The sequence below is a fragment of the Pantherophis guttatus genome, chromosome 12, assembly GCF_059756535.1.
Source record: "Pantherophis guttatus breed Tessera chromosome 12, ASM5975653v1, whole genome shotgun sequence".
NCBI classification, from domain to species: Eukaryota; Metazoa; Chordata; class Lepidosauria; order Squamata; family Colubridae; genus Pantherophis; species Pantherophis guttatus.
Window position 1 is genome coordinate 23332943 of NC_142074.1, and position 21698 is coordinate 23354640.

A 21698-nucleotide genomic window follows, 5' to 3' on the forward strand; every position below is an offset into this window, starting at 1 on the left:
ACAGGAGTTAAGATTTTTAGTATCACAAAGGAACTGGGATTCTTGACCCAAAGAATCAATTTCTTGTTTTTCTGTTCTACGACAGATGGAGTTGGGTAGCCATACTATCAATTCCCCAACAATATAGAGCCTTGAGTAGCTTCTAGGTAACTTAAAGGTTCTACAATTCCTACAGACAGGGTTGTAATGCCAGTTCATATTAAACCTGTGGTGGGGACTTTGGCACTCATCAATTACGACTTGGAAATTATTTTCCAAGGTACAAAGTTAATAAGGAAACGAAGAACAAAAGCCTACCTTAATTCAAGATTTCGAAGGAGATCACCATTTAAAAAGCCAGCACTTATAATAAAAGATGCATAGGGGAGCTATGGAGGATCTGTCACTATGGGGATCCCTATTGTGACTTACTCCCTGGGAAAGGAGGGGCTGAAAGTGTTGGGGTTGTCATAGGACGACCTGGGACAAGCTGAAGCCCAGTTCTGAATGGGTCAGAGCACAATTTCTGACTGATGGGAAATTCGAAGCAGGCATACCTGGGAGACAACTGGTTAGGGAAAGCTACAAGGGAATTTGTTTGGTCCCGTAGGGTTAGCACCCTTCATTTTGGAAGGAAACACCGATTAGGCATTCAGTCCTCAGAAGGCAACGTAAATACGAAGGAAAAGAAGTACAAACTAAGTAAAAGGAACAACTGGAATACTCTAAAGAGGTACTACAACAGAGTGGTTGTCCCAAAGGTGTTTTTCCAAAAGGCAATTGGGACTTTTTTGGTTGTTTTGAGAAAATCCCAAGAAGGAAACAGCTGCCTTTTGGAAAAAGCATCTTTGGGACAACCATGACCTGGGTGATTGAGATATACAACAGAATGGCAATTCTAAAAATTTCCTTTGAAATGTCAAGTGTAACAAACAATTCAGAAGGCCCGTCAAAATTCCCAACAGGAGGTTCTTAAAGAAGATGGAAGACCTTGAATTTGCATGCATTTCTTCTCTGCGGCCTTTCAAGACTGCAAACATTTTAAACAAGGAGACGAGAGGCCACTTCTTCACTGGTTCCATCTTACAGCATCATTCAAACAATGCTAAGCCACTATTAAAGTCAGGCTTTGTAGCTGTTGGGTGATACTCGGCGGAGTAGGAAATGGCTATAGATACTATTGATAACCATTCTATTGGTCGTAGAGCCTACTTGAAATTACCAGTCACCGACACAATTAGCACAATTATCTTATTTTGGTGTAGAATATGCTTACTGATGTCGTGTTCCAAACTTGAACAAATTAGCACAATCACAATATGGTCACCCCTTTTTTTTCCTCCTCACAATTATCTTTTCTCTAGTGCTAGTGAAAAGAAGGAAAACAAACCAGCCAATTCAGTTGTGTGCCTGGAAAAGTGAGATGTCCAATTTGTATTTTACTTGAATCTTGTGGCCATTCAAAGATATCTTTCAATCTTTAAAAAAAACTTTTATTTTTTTTTTTGTTTTCAAAATAATTGTAATTTATTAGACCATATGTGAGGTTACCATTAAGGAAGTGAGCCCAAACATCAGACATTTGCTGCACTTTCAAACCTTTGTAACACGCATGATTCTCAAAATGAGTCTTACATTTGGATTTACAATTTGTTTTTAAAATGTACCAATACTTAAAAACAGCGAATTTTTTAAATTGAAAGGGATACACATTTAAAGCACAAAAATACTGCAAAAATGTCATTTGAAAATGGTGATTAATCTGTTAACAGTTTTAGTTAAGTCAAATCTAGTTAGCACCTTACTGAAGTCAGTCTCGAGTGTAAAATTAGTGCATATAATAGCAAACATGTACGTTTTGACCAGTAGCCCCTTTCTTGAAATTGAAAATATTTCAGTTTTCACACTTCTGGAATAAACAATGTTTCCAATTTCAACACAAGAAAAAAAAAACAGGTTCCTGCTTCAAGTTGATTTGTTTAAAGCAATCATTTATAAAGATTGCATCAACATCCATTAGCAGAGGAAGATCCAACTTTATTGAAACTGCTTGCATACAAAATATATTGCACTATAACCAAACAAATGTCAACATAAAATCCAATCTGTTGTAGCTAATATGTACAGAGAATATTGCCCAAGAGCAGTTACATTACAAGGTCATTCTACCTTGGTTAATTATCTACAGTATTTTAAACCAAACAGCTTACAGATGATGTGTGCAAGGTACCAATTTCAGTTTTCAAATACTATACATTCCCCCAAAATAAATAATTAGAAATCAACATTTAATGTTTGGCAATATTTAAGACTTTTTTAATATTCGTTAAGTTGTGTGCAGTTTGTTGCCATTTTTATATGCTTGCTTGTATGCAAAGTAAAAAAAAAAGGTAAAATGAAAAAGCACAGAAACAAACAAAACACAGACTGGGGCTGCAGTTTGTACAATTCTGTACACAATCAGCAACACTCCCACTGGAGTTAAATTTTAATAAAAACAGAATAGCTTAAAATGAAATGTCCTACCGTGTTTTATTTTTGCATGTAAATTTCATTCATGATCGGAAATAGAAAGCATGCCTCATCCCCAATTATGGACGACTAAACCTTACACCAACTTCGATTACAAGTTTTTTAAACTACTTTGTGAACGAGACCTTAAAAATTGATCTATATCCAATGCTGTCAAAGTACAGTATATCCCTGAATTTTACGAACAGCCGTGTAAAACACCATCATCTTCCTATCCCACCTGAATTTAAATATCAAAACTGTAGGGGAAGTGAATAACAATGACAACAACAACAACAAAAAACCCTTATTCTTTTAAATTGGTCCTCTGGCCACAGAGCTGGCACACATTATAAACAAGTTCTTGTTTGTTCCCTCGGTAACCATTAACTGTATTGTCACAATTGGGAGTATGCATTTTTTTTAAAAAAAACAAAACCCCAAACTCTGTCCTGACTAAAAAGGGGGAAACATAAAACAAACAAATGAAGGGGGGGGAGAGGGGAGAGAAAGCCACCACTTCAGTAACATGATCTGCCATTATCTTCAGTGCAAAATAGGTTTCTATCTTATAAACAGCCTAACGATGTTGATGCGAGGAAAAAAATTATGGAAAGCATGCATTCTTCTAATAAAGTACTAACTGTTGGAGAGGTTTTGCTACATATATATTGTACATTTAAAGTTCCTATTCGGATGTTTCTGCCTGGAAGAGGGTACAAGGTGGGAACCCACCACGGGCTCTTCCAGGTGAGGTGACCCAGTTCAGGTCTCCCTGCTCAACCCAGAGAAACTGGGCGCTGAGAAGGTGGGGCAGGTACCTGTAAAGACCTGGAGCCAAGCTCTTAAGAAGGATTCCTGCGCCCTGAGCAGGTCTAACACCTGAACGTTAAACAAGAGTTCAGCATTTCCAACAAATCTTCCCTGATTTCTGCTTCCAAAGAGAATATTCCTACCTGCCAAGATATAAAAAAGGCACATACCATACAACTTTTTTTTTTTTTTTTTTTTGCTAATGAAAATGACAATTTAGTTACGTTACACAGAGAATCCGGGTTCACCGAAATACTGGGGCGGGGGGGGGGAGGGGAAGAAAAAAAGGTGAACCGAAAAGTGTGTGTGAACTGACACAGGACATAAAAGCAATAGCGTCAATTTTACTTTTTATTTATTTGTCTATTTTAAATGAGGAGGTTTTAATAGATTGAAAACAGAAGCCCAATTTGATTACCGCAAACACTATTTATTCTGAAAATTGAAATTTAGCAGTGATTTTTGACCAGATGCGTTAAAATGGTACAACTGAACAGAAATACCAATGCACAGTTCAGTATTTTTTTTTAAAAAAAAAACAAACAAAAGGAATTCTTTCATTGTTTGAAGTGCAATATGTACTTGAAAGCATTTTGTTTTTGTTTTTTTCAGAAGTTCAAGGTATTTTAATGCAAGTATAATGTCTTATTTTGAAAAAAGAAAACTGCATACTGCTGATGTTAAAAAAAGGCTAACAGAACTTTTTTTTTTTTTGTTTTGTTTTTTGTTTAATATTTCATGCCCTGCCGCCCTCTTGCCTACTATTTGTCTTTGGCCTAACAAGTTTCTCTAATGTGGAATAAGATTTACTGGAACAGTTTAGGAAATACGACTTCTCGAGCTATGCAGTTTAGGGCACGCCATTCACCAACGGTTGCTGAGTTTCTCCGCTGTCCGATTTTTCTTTCTTCTGGTTACGATCCTTACCCGTCCGCAGCCGGCTAGCTTCGCTGGAGGTATTCTGTAAGGTTTTAGTGTGGACACTCCTTTCATTATTGCAGTCAATTCTGATCTGAAATAAGTTATAGTTACATAAAAGCATACCCCTTGCAACCACTAGGGAGCGCCCACCGAGAGCTGGCCGAGAGGACTTAGACGTTAATAATAGTAATAATAGTAATAATAATAGTTTTCTCCTCCTCCAAGTGAGGTAGACTCTGGGAAAAATATATTAGTTAAGAGGCGGGCCATTTGAATATTGTGAGGTAGTTATAGTTAAGTTGCTGGATTTGATACACTGTGCCTTATACACAATATAATGTATATACAAGATAAACATTATGTAAGTTAGCTATTATTTTGTTCAATGTGAACGTTGACAAATTATCTTTGAAATAAATTATGCGCTGACTTTATCTGAACGTGTAGGACTTAAACTGAACTCCTTTGCTCAAACTACAGGTAGTTCTCCACTTACGACAGTCCGTTTAATGACCGTTCAAAGTTACAAAGGCACTGAAAAAAGCGACTTATGACTGTTTTTCACACTTACGACCACTGCAGCATCCCTGTGGCCATGTGTTCAAAATTCAGACGCTTGGCAACTGACTCCTATTTATGACAGTTGCAGTGTCCGTGTCTGTGTGACATAATCTCGTTTTGCGACTTTCTGACAAGCAAAGTCCATAGGGAAGCTAGATTCTCTTAACAACTGTGGTAAGAACAGTCGTAAAAGGGGGCAAACTCACTTAAAGAATGTCACACTTACCAACATAAATATTGGACTCAATTGGGGTCCTAAGTCGAAGACTACCTGTAATCTAAAATATCCCTTTTAACCTTCTGGGAAGTGGGCAAATTAAAAACATGAAAGGAAGCATAGGAAAGACAACTATAGACTGATGTAGGGAGAACAGACTGCAAAGGAAAAAAAAAACATGTAACATATACTGCCACGCAGGTAAGCATGCTTCGTTTATGTATCAGTAAAGAGACAAATCCCTAGTGCTGCGTAACGGGGTGAGCTCCCGTGACTTGTCCCAGCTTCTGCCAACCTAGCAGTTCGAAAGCAGGTAAAAAATGCAAGTAGAAAAATAGTGGTGGGAAGGTAACAGCGTACCGTGCGCCTTTGGCGTTGAGTCATGCCGGCCACACGACCACGGAGACGTCTTCGGACAACGCTGGCTCTTCGGCTTTGAAACAGAGATGAGCACCGCCCCCTAGAGTGGGGAACGACTAGCACATATGTGCGAGGGGAACCTTTACCTTTTCCTTTAAAAAGATAAAACTTACCTGAAGTGAGCCATCTGTTCTCCCTTTAGCATCTCTTGAATTGCGTTGACGGTTGTCTGTCCTTGACTGGTCCTCGTTTCCTGCATGTCAAATTTGGATTTTAGGAAGGTGACTTTGTAACAGATTTAGTCTGTCTCTCCATCTTTGTTTTCCTTTTTGTTGGCCATTTGACCAATATAAGCTAATACAAATATTACTATTAGCTATGGATTTCTTTCCCCCCTTTTCATTGGTATGTTACATTTGAAGCTGCCTGGGGAAAAAACCTAACGACGTGTCAGCCTGTAAGTGTTATTAAGGCATAATTCTAAAGATTGGAAATGCTACCTTTCACTCATAATTTGAGAGTGATCCATTTCCACTGAGATTATCATGAAGAATAGGAGTCCGAGAAAGAATTGTTATGTTATTAATAATGGCTATTAGGTAAGCAAACATTCTACAGAAAGGTGGGCACTCTTCAGGTAGCCCCAATGATATTTCTGGACATTTTACAGGACCAAAGTAAAAATGTAGGACCAACAGCAATTCGATCTTCCAATCTTAATCAGAGAAGAGCAACTAAGATGATCAAAGGCCTGGAGATTAACCCATTTGAAGAACAGATGCAAATTTTGAGTCTGGCTAGTCTAGAGAAAAGAAGAATTAGGAGTGACAGTGTTTCAGTATTTGAGGGGTAGAAGAGGGGGCCAACTTACTGTATTTTTCAGAGTGTAAGACGCACCTTTTTTTCCCAAAAAAGAGGGTGAAAATCTGGGTGCGTCTTATACTCCGAATGTAGCCCCGCCCGGCTTCTCAAATGGAGGTTTCAGAGGCTGAAAAAAGCATCAGAAATGAAGCTTCAGAAAAGTTGCCCCCAACAGAGCTTCAGAGGCTTTACAAAGTGTTTCAGCGCCTATACAAAAACCACGCGGACGAGAGCGCCTACCTTTGAACCCTCCCCGGCCTCTTCCGCCTTGGCCACGTGCGCCTCCTCCGCGCCTTCGGCCATCCCCTCTGCGCAGGTAGCTGTCTCGCTCTTCTTCTGCTGGGGCTAAGGACCAGTCGCTGAGTTCATCTCTGTGATCAGACTCTGTTTCAGAAGCATTGGATGCTTCAGAGTTAGTTCCTATCGAAGAGTTTGAAAAAACCAAGACATACCACAGGCCATTTTTATGAGGTTTTGGAAAAAACCACCCCAAAAACAACTACCGGCTGAAACCGGTTTCCTGTTGTAATATTTTACAGTGGGGGGGAAAAAAATATGGTGTTGTTACGTTGATGAAAGTTTTAGCATTTCCTGGATATTTTTTATTGCCTCGATGGAAAGCCATCATGGGCAGCAAACATTCGTGGGGTATGTGGGATAAACCGAAATTAAATGAGCCAGGTAGCAAGCATGGAAGGAGCCACGATTTCTGTGCAGAAATCGCTTTTCATCTTTATAGCTCATTAGTATCTTCAGATCAAGATCAGCCTCCCAATTTTTAACAATTCCAGAACTTCAGAGGCCTCTAGAACAAAGTCTTCCAAAAGCTACCCACCTGAAGCATAGCCTGGGCCACGCCTGCTGTGGCCTCGGTTCCTGTAAGGTCGGCCACCCCTTCCGAGACCAGGACCGTCGTCAGCCATGTACACTTTTTCTTTATCAGGGCGATTCGGGGGTGGCCTTGATGTGGCCCCGATCTGTCGAAGCTGTTCGTCAATCTGCAACCTCTCCAAACGGAGCTGATCCACTTCCTGGGGGGAGGAAAAAAAGAGGCAATTGACCAAAAGCTGCAGTTATTCTAAGGATTATCGTGTGTTGTGGCCCATACACAGCCTGTGCGGCTAGTGGCTGATTCGGACAGCGAGGAGGCTGGTGTGGTGCTGCGCCAGCAGCCTGTGCAGCTGGCATTCGAGTCGGACAATGAGGAGGCTGGAGAAGATGTGGTGCCAGAGGCGGGGATTCAGCCAGGGCCTCCAGAAACTCCAGAAGCTTCCATGGGTGAAGAGGAAGAAGAGGAGGAGCCTCTTCTTGATGCACGGGCACGCAGAGCTGCCAAAAGGCAGGAGTGGCTCCTCAGGAGGAGGTCTCCTCGAGAGTAAGGCTTGGGGCTAATTGGCCACTCCCTTAGCCTATTTAAGGAGGAAAGCCGACTGAATCAATTTGTAGGGAACAACTTTAGTTCACTCTACTTCGTGTCTGGATTCTCTGCAAATTGCTTCTGGGCTTTCTGCCAACTTTAAGTAAGATTGTGATTACTTTATCTTTGGTTTCTTGTAGGCTGTTAAGAAAGTTTATTAACAGCCTTTATTTTGAAAAAGACTGAGTTATTTTAGTAAATTAAGTTTTGTACAAACTTTGTTTGTGCTGTATTCTTTGGGGTCTGTAGCTGGGGCAGAACACCATGTGTCTTGGTTCGTTTTAAGGCAGAGGAATTCATTTAGGAATGAATTAATAGAAAGAATCATCATTCATTTAACGACCCCATAAATGCGTTAAATGTAGGGGTCCCTTGCGGGGTAGTCTGGGCAACTGAAGGGAGCTAGCGGGAGCATTTTATTGACTGGATGCCCTTACTGTCGCCAATGCGGAGTTTTGTTTCAGCAGATATATTCTCAGTGCGCCCAGAGAGAGAAATAACTGCCTCTACCTAGGATCGAACTCACAGCCTCCTGATTGTGAGGCGAGAGCTCCAACCTCTAGGCCACCGCACCCACTCTAATTAATAGGAAGAATGAAAGGGTTACATAATTTTGCGTAACACCTGGAAGCCAGGTAAAGCCAGTGGAATGCTCACCTTTAAATAATTGAGGTGGTAATCCAAAAGAACGGTGGCGTTTGTGATGCTGTCCTTGGTTCCCACGAAGACAAACGGGACCATTCCCTAGAAAGCAAATCTAGAATCAAATGACTTGCAGGACACCATCCACGCCAATCTAACGTCAGCACTCAATGTACAGGTAGCCCCTGACTTACAGCAGTTCGTTCAGTGACCGTCCGAAGTTACGACGTCACTGGAAAAAAGTGACTTAGGACCATTTTTCACACTTGTGACCCTCGAAGCATTCCCATGGTCATGTGGTTTACATTCGGATGCCTGACAACTGACTCACATTTATGACGGTTGCAGTGCCCGGTGTGTGTGTGTGTGTGTGTGTGTGTGTGTGTGTGTGTGTGTGTGTGTATGTCACGTGATCCCCCTTTGAGACCTTCCGACAAGTCAAGTCAACAGGGAAGCCAGATTCACTTAACAACCATGTTACCAATTTAAGAATTACGGGGATTCACTTAACAAATGTAGCAATGGGGCAAAACTCACCTCAAATTTCTCACTTAGCAACATAAATTTTGGGTTCAATTGTGGTCATAGGTTGAGGACCACCTGTAATCTCATTAAACATTTAATGACAATGTTTTAAGTCTTCTTCACTTCATCAGAACTCAAAACCGGGCAACATACGGTCCTTAGGCTCTTTCTTACATGTGGTGGCCAAGAGAGAAATTCTCTCCTAAGCAATCCAGCCTACATTTTAATTTATACTGACCAATACACAACCCTGCACCGATCTATGATAAACTGCAATGAAACCTCCAATCCTGAAATAAAAGGTTTTATGCATAACGTGCATGATGAGACAATGGACGGATTTTCTGAAGCAGCACATCTGAGTATTAGAGGACATGCCGTAACATTTTGAGGAACGGGATCGGTTTAGCTCCTTTGCAAAGATCCAAGAGGTCTAGCTACTTAGCTAATATTACAAAAGGCAAAAACAATTAAGCAGCTCCCTGAACCGGTTTGCAATAAAAAGGTAAGACGGTTGTGGGAAATGTGTTTTTCTGCATGAATGTGAAACATTACAAATGCCACGTACCTCTTCCTGTGGAATATTTTTATCATTTTCAGCCTCAATTCGCACTCTCACAACTCCAGATTTATCCACTATCTCTTGAATGAGTTTTCCATTTTTTCCTATAACCTTTCCTATAAAAAAGAACACAGGAAAACATTTCTTCAAATCAGAAACATTAGGAAAAAAAGGGATGACAAATTACTTCTGCCAAAAATGCTTCCACAGATGCTCAAATATTTCATTTCTGTATCAATAAAGAAAGTCTGTTGTCACAAGGACATCAGATGCTTATGTCCCTTTGATAGGCATCTTTAAAAACACTTGAGTACTTATTTTAAAAAGGATTCAAGTTTGAAGGTTTATTTTCCTACATGCAGAGATAACATCTGTAATTGCAGGAAATATTTATTAAAATGGATTGAAACCAATTACTAAATATGCCCATTAAGATGAGATTTAATTAAGTGTGACAATAACCTCCAGTATCAAGATTGCAAGGAGAAATCTGTGTCCAATTACCACAGTCACTTAACTTGTCAAAAGGTTTTTACTCATTATGAAACAAGGATGACATTCAAATCAAACCCTTGTTTTCAGGATTGAAAATAAACTTATTTTGTGAAGTACGACAATTCATTAGAAAAAAATGATTATTAAATTCAGACTTGCAGGATATGAAACGGAGTAGCAATGATCCTGGGCCAACAGTTCCTTGTAGCCAGTTTGACACATTATTGTAAATCAGTATTAAAACAGTCCTATTGAGCTACAGCTTCATTTTAACTCAGCCGAATGATCAGAATTGCTATTTATGTTTTTTTTAAAAAAATACATTAACCATACTGTGATACTCTCCTCCCATCTTTATTTCTAAAACAATCAGGTTTCAAACACACCTTCTGACTGACTTACCTACTAAGTTTCTTGGGACCTGGATGACATCCTCAGCAAATTCAAGGTAACTTCTGGCCTTCTTCACTGCATCTTGATCCTACGGAAAATGTACATGTGTTTTAAAAAACTGCAGTGGCTCAGAGTTGGGGATATTTCAATGAAAGTAGCTTCGGAAATGCAACTCACCTCCCCATAAATATGGAATGTACAAGTGTCTTCATCAAGATCAATTGCCGTCACTCCTGGTACCTTCCGGGCTTGCTGGATGTTAGCTCCATGAGTGCCAATAGCCAGACCCATCAGATCTTCACGTACAACAAACTGCTCATGAAATCTTGAAGCAAGCTGCCTTGAGCTCTGGAAGGGATATTCTGGGTTACACATAAACCTTCGATATGAAGGCACAAGGAGTCACTTTTTAAAGAGAAGATAGGTCATAGGGTGTTCTCTCTTGCTCATTATTTGGGAATTTCTTAGTAACTACCAAACAATTACATCAAATGACACAGGTTACTTTCACTAGCACACTTGAATTTATTTCAGATATTCAAATAATATGAATTTATTTCAATATTCATGAAGTTACATGGATTCTTGGAAGGCAACACCTTCCCTAACATAGGTGCCCACCAGATATGTGAATTTAATCCTCCAAAATTGCCTAGCCAATGTGATTATTGTTCAGAAATCCAGGACTGCTGATTCTTTAGAAAACACCCAGGTTAAGGAAAACTCGTAACTTCATCTGAAAAAGTTAGGGTAACGGTGAAGATAACATTGGAAGTTAGATCAATGTTATCCAAGCTAGAACTAGTTTTCTAGCACAACTGATAGTCTTCCTGATAAACAGAATATCATACTGCAGGTTAAAACAATATGTTGGCATGAAAAACTCTAAATTTTCCCAAATAGATTGGAAAGCACATCCCATCATTCGCAACTGTGGGATGATCCAGAACATGTTACTGCCAGACTTCAGTTTCTTTACTTTGGCAGCCAAGTGGCTACATCTATAAAAAAAATGGTTACAACTTTTACCTCTAGTTGTTTGCTTGCTTCTTCATTTCTCATTATCAAGGATAACTTGGTTCGAAGACTTCGAAAGTGCATATCAATTAACATATTTGCACGTTTTGTTGTTACTTCATTAATAGACTAAAGGAGGGGGGAAAATCTTGATTAGTATTATTGCAAAGCAGAACGTCTGAATTCAACCCCATCTATCCAAAAGGAACTTACTAAAATGATAAGCTGATGGGCCTCAGGATCGTATGTTACAGAAAATGCCCCAACTGCCTTTTTGAAATCTTTGTGTGCAGATTCTTTAGCACACCTAAAACAACAATTTAGAACCATGATTAGAGAATGTGCTGTTACTTTGTCCACAGAACCTCAACAATAACAAATAGAATCCCATGTAGTTTAAAGGGTCATGCTGGCCCTCCCCCACTGTGACACATTCCAAACTTAATCACACAGAATTGATTCATAAACTGTTTCTGGGAATTAACATTTATATTTGCATATTTTCATTTGGTTTCATTCAGGTAACTACATAGCAATTAAATTGCAGCTTAATTCTACTTTTTCATACTGAAAAACATCATCTTTAAAAATCTTTTAATTAAATGCTATGTAGGTATGTACAGTTGTAATGCACTGAAAAGAACTAAATAGTTTGTAAGTATATTGTTGGGGGGAAATGCAATATCCATTTTAAGAATACTGATTACGACTTTATATACAAATAACATTGCACTTACATCTGCCTTAAATCTTCAGGTACATCAAGCTTAATCTTATGAAAAGTATCCTTGGTTGCAGGTTTGTTAGGATTGACAGATCTCAAACGCTCAATTGTGACAATTTCATTGTAGGTAGCATCACAAGCAGCATATTCTATTACATAAAACTAATGGAAAAGAACAAATTGTCCAAGACACTGTATAAGTAGGTAGTGAAGTTTTAAAGATTACATTTCATATTTGAAGCCCCACTGCTTACTTTTCGTTTCAATATTTGTTACAGTAAAACCCTGATTTAATTGACTAATGAAAGAAAGAGGGGTTTAGGAAAGCCGCTACTCCATTAAATCCAAATGGGATTTTACCCATATATGAAATGGCAAATGGGAATATGGGCACATATATTTCCTGCGTTTCACATACATAAAAAAATGGAAACAGATTTTACAGATACAGATGCACAGAGCATATGGAAAGATTTCCCCACTGCATCCAAAATCTACTAAATTAAATGTTTCTTAAACTGAAGGTTTAACTACACATTTAGAATCCAGTAAAACTAAAAGAGAGACCTATAGCAATTTAAAACAGAGATGCTATGAAGAAGAGCAAAGTATTAAATATATATGTATATATATATATTCCTACCTCACCCTTTATCATTCTCACTTTAGCCAGCCACCAGCAACATGGTTCCTTTTCGTTAGCCCTGGAATAAACCTAAATGAAATCACAGTATAAAACATTGCATTGTTACACAATAAAATGTTGTCACCTGGTGGAGAAATAGCACAGTGCAATCCTAATGCCATCATCACACTATAAAGTTGGTTTTAAAATGAAACATCCAGCAATAATCTTGTTTTGTGACATTTCACAGGCTCAGATCTCAATATATCGCTAGTGCGATCAAGTGTTGGTTCAGATCACACGACCATGGAGTTCACTTGATTTTGGGCTATTCAATTTTCCTTAGGCCATACGTATCTCCCAGAATTGTGAAGCTAAAATGAGGGGAGACACCCAAGTACATCACCTCAAGGCTTGAGGCTCAAGCTCTTCAGAAGGCAGGAAATAAATGAAAAAAATCCACACCACTTGCAGTTCATTTTAATAGGAAAAACACCCTTCTGCTAACCTGGAACTATCTAATCTGGCAAGTCGTTTTTCTATTGGCCAATGGTACATGGCAGAAATGGATGCTGGCACTTTCCTATTGCTATCCCAGCCTTATAAAGCCTTCCATGTATTTGTATGTTTACCCTGACTTGTAACACTGGGCCAATTCAAAACCATGTCAGTGGGTAATTTCAACTTCTTGTACTTATGCTCAATGAACGCACAAGGAGAAAGTTAAATTGTTAAGATTGGCCCATTCCAACCACCAAATAAATATTCAGTAAAAAAAATGAGATGGTAATATACACAGAAAACTTGTATTGCAATTTTCCAAATCAAATGTTAAAGCTCAAATGATTTTGTCCACTAGAAGCTTGAAGGATTTACACAAGTTTCAGTTTTGTACACAAACTGAATAGGCTTGCTAAACTGGGTACAAAATGTGGACAACAAAGAAATTCCAGTTCAATACGGAATTCACCCATTCCACCAATGGGTGGAAACTAACCAAGGAGAGAAGCAACTTAGAACTAAGGTGAAATTTCCCGACAGTTAAAATAATTAATCAGTGGAACGACTTGCCTCCAGAAGTTGTGAATGCTCCAACACTGGAAGTTTTTAAGATGTTGGATAACCATTTGTCTGAAGTGGTGTAGAGTTTCCTGCGTGGGCAGGGGGTTGGACTAGAAGACCTCCAAGGTCCCTTCCAACTCTGTTATTCTATTCTATTCTATTCTATTCTATTCTATTCTATTCTATTCTATTCTATTCTATTCTATTCTATTCTATTCTATTCTTATTCTTATTTTCTATCCATCCTCCCCAATTTCTCCATGCTCAGCATAATGGCTGCTCTCTGATTAAAGCCAGTGGAAGAAAGAATATTTAAGAAGCATTTTTGTGAGGCTCCTCATGAGATCAAGGAGAACTTCACTCACTAAGAAGTGCTTGGCCAACTCAGGATGTGGGTAGTATGGTAATTGCCAATGGCAATAGTTAGTCCAAGTATTAAGTCCATGCATGCTGAAAAAGAGAACCTGGATGGACCTCAGAGAAATTAAGGGGAGAGGGGGAGAATCTCCAACCTACTTTGATTTTCATGCAATCATGTCTGGTTACAAAAATATACAGACTGTTACAATAAAGAACTTCAACTGAACTTTCTGTCCAAGAGGTACTCGGCAAAGCCAGTCCTAAGTGATTTTAAAAAAATGAATCCTTTAGAGTACTTTTACATTTATTCTAGAGAATTATATTCTTGCTTAAGAATTTCAAGCTTACTTATTAAGCATGCTAGCCCATCACATCCATTGCCATTAGAGGAAATTAACGTATAATTAAATTAAGGGACCTTAATACTGGCACCACACCTATTTAGGTTGCATGAGTCAGGTGCAACTTTTTGTGTAGCCGGTGCCACACTCTGCTACACATATTCATTCCTCAAGTTGTGATGATGTGTCTGAGTCCAAAGCAGTATTAAATGCTAAATATTTGTTGCCTCTGATTGACAAGAGAGTACCCAAGAAAATGTTTGAGGAAAAAGAAACAGAAAGGAGCACCTGATAACTACTGCCAATATTTTCTCCTGAAAGGCAAATCTTATTGTTGTTTCACCCTCGTCCAAAATGTAAGATTAAAATGGGTCTTACCTCAACTTCATCACTTTCATTTATATCTTTATTGTACCCTGTAGGTGGAGGGAACCTGACATCGTGGAATGGAATCTGTCTCTCTGGCTGCCAGCTAAAATACACAATAAAAAAAGCCTAAGCTATTAAAAAGTAACAGGTGTGAGTAAGGCAAAAAAAAAAAAAAAAAAAAGCATGCCAATTCAGGAAAGATGGACAATCTAAAATTATTTCCCAGGGACTAAGCACAGATAACTGGGTGAAACTGAATAAACACACAGCTAAGTCAGTCTTGGATTTAAAACACTTCCTCCATAATCACAGCTAACAAACAATGGGATATAAGCGAATGTGTGGAACTCCATATAGTTAAGTGAGTCAGAAGGTGGGGAAAGAATGGAGAGCCCCATCAATCCTTTGTGCTTAGCACAAATAAAAATGGGACTTGAAAAGGGGAAGATTATACTTTCCTCAGTGCCCAGCAAAGAAATGATGCAATATATTGTTACAAAAATAAAAATAAACCAGAGTATCTTTTCCAAAGAAGAACTAAGTTGCAACCTGAGTTTATTATTAAGATTGGGACAGTGTTTTAAGAATATAAGGATTTATAGCATTAAGTACTGAAGTCAGCTCTCTTGAAAAAGAACTGCTGTTCACTGCACTTTCACCCCATGTGAAACTTTCTGGTTATTCTTTGAGATATAAATATAACATGAAGGTAGATTGCTCATCCTACGAATAACTAAGATACAGAAGCTTAGGCAAGTTTTGGTAGGCACATTAATGGAAAACGGCTACAAAGAGAGGAGATTTTCTATGTATGCAGCTCATCAAGATGACTCCACAATTGATGGAGAGGGGAGAAAGGAAATAATTATGCATTTACTCTCAACACTGCCCTGACCAGACTGCTTTCAAGAATCAAAGGAAGGACTTATTTACCAAGCAACCTGTTTCAGGGGGAAAAAATTGAACTATGCAAGATTGACATTATATTCAAAATCTAAATTTGCTCAGCATCGCACTTTTAGATGGCTAAATCTTTGTAAGGTTAATTCTAGGATAATACTTACTTATTCTCAAATGCAACAGTTATTGAATCTTCATGGACATCTTTCACAAATGCCTGAAACAAATAAATAAGATTTAATCGCAAATGATAATCTGTTATTGATATTTCTCTTACCACAAGAGGGCCACTTTGAATATTCATTCTAAATATACTATATTCTAAATATACTATATTGGCAAAGCATGATGGGGAGAGGAGTGATCCATCCATATGAACCAACTGGCTACCTATGGGACAGATTGAAGGTGTCAAAAAACATATATGTCATGGACATGGATGTGCCAGCTGTTACTCTAGGTTGAAAATCTAGGCCTGCTGTCGGTCACAGAACTATGCTTATCATAAGCAAGTAAAGATTGAAATTGGACTGTGAGGTGCTAGAGAAAAAATACACTCAAATACAGAACATTTTGAGCCACGTTTAACTCACTAGGCAAAATATTTTGATGTAATAGTCCTAATATATTTTTTCTTCAAAAGTACTAGACTGCCATAGTGGAAGTGTAGATTTTGCAATGAAGCAACTATCATATCCTGATGATTTCACACTGGCTGGGTAAAAAAACAATTCAAAATTCACACAGGGAGCTATAATATGGGACAAAAAGCTTTCAATGTACTTCTTCAAAAGTAAAATACTGTTATGCTATTCTCTTTGTACTAAAATTCTTGTGCTGCTTCAGGGGATAAAGCCACACTAAGTTTAATGGTAGTTACTACAAATTACAATGCTGAACGTACACACATATCCTTTTGAGGTAAGGATAATATTCTTGGCTATGCTGGCATTTTTTTCAAATCCTGACATTAAATGTATTATCTTGAAAATTAAGATCCACTGATGTTACTCTCTATTGATGTACTTGGGATAAGAGTATTGAATTTAAATCTGACAAAAAATGTAATCAAACTAGCTGCTCCAGCACAAAATTTAGTTGTGGTAACCTAAGCAGTAGAAACAAAGTCATCAGCTGTTTAGTCTGATAGGATTCACTGTCTTACTAAAAAAACACATCTGTCTTGATACATGTGAACAGTGTTACATGCAAACATCAACAGAACTGATTTATCTTTATTTCATTCTTTCATTCAGGGATTCTCAAACTGTGGATTAGGACCCCCAGAGAGATTTCAAGCAGTTCAGTGTTGGCAGATCACACTTCAAAACCTTACAAGGACAGTGGGAATGTTGTCAAAACTTGTTCCGGACTTTCTTGCTTTGCCTGCATAATCCTCTGGTGGCAGTTGTGGTATCACAAAGTTTGAGAACCCCTGTTTTAATGGAAAATTCAATAGGTTATGCAATTTTAATCTGAACTGCTTGTTAGGTCAGATGTTAAACTCTGAAACCGAAAAATAAAATAAACCATTTAAAAAGGTAGGTATTGCAAATTTAGAGCAAAGTCTGAAAACAAGGTTACCAAGATACTATAAGAATAGAAATACCATGCAATACCCAAGTAACAAATACACACTACAGAAGGAGCTGTTCTTTATGTTTCAGTTATACTAAGAGTGGAAAACTATTTTCAACACTGCAACTTGATGTTGTGAAATATGCCAATCTAGCAGGTTAAAAATTAAAATTCATTGTATCTCTGAAAGAACAAATCAAGATTATTATCTTGAACATCTATGCATGAATTTGAATCACCACAAATGATGCTTTATTCCCTTGTTCATGCATTCATTTCTTTGTTAACATAATTATTTGCTTATTAGATGATCTGATAAAACAACATGCTTATAATAGTTTCCATTACTGATTTAGACTGCAAATTATACTTGGACTGGTCAAATTTATTTCCTTTTTTATTATGTCTTAACCCTATGTCTTATGTTATATAAGCCTGCTTAATGAGCAACGAAAGATACTTTGAGCTTTACATCTTAAAGTATGGGAGAATAAGTGAAAAAAATGATCAAAATTTGTGAAAAATCATCACAAAAGTATGCACATTAGAATCCAATGCCAGAGCCTTTTTAAAAACTTGATGAGGCTTAGCTGCCTTAGCAGAAAATAAGCTAGGCCTAATATAAGCCATGTGGTTGCTAAGATTCAACACAGACTTGAGGGCACATAACTAAAGGTAAGTTTGTAATATAAACCACAGATAACAAAAAAACTGCATTCCTGGCTTCGGTGATCCTTTTTAAAAACTTATGTAGTTTCGGCCAACTGAAAGCAATTCAGAGGGACCATCACACAAACTGTTACCCCTGTTCTTGGTATAATGCAATTTATTTATTTATTAATTTACATGGCTGCCTGTCTCAAAGGAACGGATCTGGCTGGCTAACCACTAATAGGGTATTTGATTTACTACTTTATTCATTATTACCATTATCACTATTCATTCAAGTTAGTGTCTTCAGATGGCTCTTCCCAAGTTTTTTTCTCAACCTGCAACCTGTTACCTCCCTCCAGATGATCCCACCCCACCTCTTTTCATCTCCATCAAGATACTGTATACTTGTAAATTTATTCAAAGCATGCTTATATTATATATATGTGTGTGTGTGTGTGCATGTGTTTACATACATATATAAAATGCATGTGGGTATACACACATACATTACATGCATGTAATATGCATGTGTGTATGTGTATATGCATATATGTGTGTGTTCTCACAAAAATATACATATATATATGCATGTATTTATATGCATATTGTGTATATAATGCATGTGTGTAGATATGTACATACATGTTCCTGCAAATATACACATTTGCATATATATGTAGTTGTGTGTCTCTCTACACATAAATATATAAATACATATATATAATGCATGTGTGTATATGCATATGTATGCATACATGTTCTCAAATATACATATGCATATATATGTAGTTGTGTCTGTAGACACATACATATATAATACATGTGTATATGCATATGTACACATATTCTCACAAATATACACATATGCATATATATACACACACACACACATATACACATATATAATGCATGTGTGTGTGTGTGTGTGTGTGTATATATATATATATATATATATATATATATATATATATATATATATATATGCACAAATGCATTACCTACACACACACACACACCTGTATAAGCCCTATTCTTGGAAGCCAAAGCTCCATCCTTTTCAAGAGAGGATCAAGGAACACCTCTGCAAACGCTCCCCCTTGTGTAGCACTTCTCCAAAGTGGGTTGTGTGCGTGTGTGTGTGTGTGTGGCCCTGTGGTTGTATATATGTGTCTCTCTCTTTCTCCCCCCCCCCAACTCTTCCAGGGCTTCCCCCACCAAACCCCCAACCTTTTCCTTTGAGGTCTAACAGGGGGCTGGACTAGATGACCTCCAAGGTCCTCTTCCCACTCTTGTTACTATTAAACTTAGGTTGGAGATAAAAGATGGGAGAAGGAAAATCCCGGGGAAACCCAAACCTCTGGGCCTGGGTGTGTGTGTGTTGGGGCGCGGGGGGGTGGGAGAAAGCCCCCTCTTACCTCTTTTTAAAGGCTTTTCCTCAAGAGACCAAACCTTTTTACACTCTTCCCCCTCCCCCACCCCCTCCAGACATCCCCCTCCCCCTCCCCAGAAAGCGATCATCAGGTCCTCCCTCCTCTCTCTCTCTCTCTTTCCCCTCCCCCGCCCAAAAGAAAGGAAGGGCCGGCTCCAAAAGGCGCAACTTTCGACTTTCGGGGCGGCCGAAACCTTGAGGTGAGGCCGCTTTTTTCGGGCGAGAGGATGGATCGAGGAGGCCCGCATGTGGGGGGGGGGGGCAGGAAGCGACCGAAGGAGGGGAGGGGAGGGGGGGCGATCGAAAGGATGACCCTTTTCCCCCCCTCTTCTCCCCCTCAGCGGCCTAGTCAACCCTCCACCCGCCTCACCTTATAGAAGGCCCCGTTGGAGCCGCGCACCTCCACCACCAGCTCCTCCATAGCCAGGGCGGCGGCGGCGGCGGCAGCAGCAGCAGCGGCGGCTGCCCCTCCGCGGGCCAAGCGTCCCGTCGCGCTGCCTCCTCCGGCGGCCTTGGGGAGGAGGAGGAGGGCGGCGGCGGCGGCGGCGGTGGAGGCCTCGGCTCCCCGTCCGGGCGGCGGCGCTGGCCGGCGTCGTCGCGGGCGTTCTAGGCCGAGCGGCGGCGGCGGCAGCGGCGGCGGCGGCTCCTTCTGAGCCCTCTCCTCACGGCTCGTCGTGATGGCGGCGGCGGAGGCGGGCGTCGTGGCCCCGAAGGCGCGACGACGGCGGCGGCGGCGGCGGCGGGCGGAGAAACGGTCGCCGGGATGAAGGCGGAGAAGAGGCGGCTGAGGCGATGATGGCTGAGGAGAAGAAGAAGAAGCGCGGGGCCCGGAGTGGGGGAGGGGCGGCGCCGCGGGCCGCTCGCCTCAAATGTAAACATTAAAAGCCTGGCGGCGTCACGTGACGCGGCGGGAGGCTCCGCTCCTCCTCCTCCCCCCCCGCCCTTCTCGGCTTTTCCCTCAGGCGGAGAAACGCGACGGCGGCGGGAGAAGCGACCGGGTGGGAGGGGCCGCGGAGGGGGGGGGCAGGGGGAGGAGTGAGTGGAAACTGAGGAGAGAGTGAGAGTGAGAGAGCGCGCGCGGGCGGGCGGGCGTCTGCGCACGCGGCTCGCACCGCGCCTGCGCGCGCGGCCTCCCTGGCTTTTGAGCGCCCTTTTTTTTTTTTCTCTCTCGTCGCGCTCTTTCAAGTCCTCGCTCCCCTCTTTTTTTCTCTCTCTCGTTTCCCTCCCTTTTTTTTTTTATTTTATAAACTGTTCGCGCGAGAACTCCCGCCGAACGTGAGTGTTGCGGGGGGTGGTGGTGGTGGTTTGGCGCGAGATCTCGCGCGGTTTTGGATGGGAGGGAGAGAGGCGGGCGCGTCGTCCTCTTTTTTTTTTCTTTCTTGCGCACGCGCGTTAGGGACAAATCAGGCTCATCGTCGTCGTCCTCTTTTTCTCCTTTTCTCTCGCGCACGCGCGTTCGGAACAAATCAGGCTCGTCGTTGTCCTCTTCCTTTTTTTTTTTTCTTTTTTTCTCGCGCACGCGCGTTCAGGACAAATTAGGCTTCCTTTTTTTTTCTTTCTCGCGCACGCGCATTCGGGACGAATCATGGCTCGTCGTCGTTCTCTTCCTTTTTTTTTTTTTTCCCTTTTTTCCTCGCGCACGCGCGTTCGGGACGAATCGGGCTCCTCCTCGTTCTCGTCGTCCTCTCCTCGACGTTTTCTTCTTTTAACGTGCGACTCCGCTCGTTTCGTTCTTGGAGTGACGGCCGTTCTCTTCCAATGGAAACCCGGGGGAAACGTGAAGCGGACGAACCAATGGCGAGCCGGGGGAGGGGGTGGGGGAAAGCGATGATGAAGGAGGCGGGGCTCCCTGGGTGGTATAAAAAGGGGGGGGGAAGGCGCCGGAAATGGCCGGCAGTTTTGGTGGAGGAGAATTGGCGGGAGCGGGACTGAGGCGAAAGTAAAAGCGTGGATGTGTTTCTGCAAGGAGAAATAAAAATGGACGGTTTAAAATGGATGTGGTGGCCGGATAGGTGGTTTTTTCAGCTTCCAACACCATTTTAACCTAACAAAGCCCAATTATTTCTACCAAATATATATATATCTACCAAATATATCAAATGTAAAAAAAAGCACAGCTCTGGAAACACAGGCATTTTTGGTCTAATGCAACCACAGTGACAGGTTTTTCATCGTCTTTTTCTGTGGCTTAAAAGCTGAAATCAGAATAAAATCTGGGAATAAAATTTGGATCAATCCTTGAACAAAATAAAATGTATCGAGCATCTTGTGCTTATTGGTAACTTGAAAAGGTCTTTTTAAAAAATTCAATAGTCTTGAACTGCTTCCTCCACCGTCCAACTTTTTACTTCACACAACTCCATGAGTTGTACAAGAAGTCCT

At 40.4% G+C, this 21698-nt stretch overlaps 1 protein-coding gene across 8 annotated transcripts; it reads right to left on the bottom strand.

Annotated features, from left to right (window-relative positions):
- Window positions 1–1995: 1995 nt before the first annotated feature.
- FMR1 (fragile X messenger ribonucleoprotein 1) lies at window positions 1996–20636 on the bottom strand. 8 transcript variants are annotated; one of them, XM_060683956.2, is made up of 16 exons: window positions 19687–20615; window positions 16992–17090; window positions 15820–15872; window positions 14765–14858; window positions 12642–12713; window positions 12012–12160; window positions 11488–11581; window positions 11287–11403; window positions 10435–10605; window positions 10267–10345; window positions 9376–9485; window positions 8298–8384; window positions 7059–7254; window positions 6464–6643; window positions 5536–5615; window positions 1996–4264 (listed from the first exon to the last, which is right to left on the bottom strand). In XM_060683956.2, exons 1-16 carry the CDS (start codon window positions 19735–19737, stop codon window positions 4154–4156), a joined length of 1743 nt encoding a protein of 580 aa, XP_060539939.1. In that variant the 5' UTR covers window positions 19738–20615; the 3' UTR covers window positions 1996–4153. The 8 variants fall into 8 exon arrangements, with proteins under 8 accessions (XP_060539939.1, XP_060539935.1, XP_087733850.1 ...); XM_060683952.2 differs by having other exon boundaries at window positions 1996–4315; window positions 19687–20475; XM_087877724.1 differs by having other exon boundaries at window positions 6464–6607; window positions 19687–19881.
- Between the last annotated feature and the right edge of the window lie 1062 nt (window positions 20637–21698).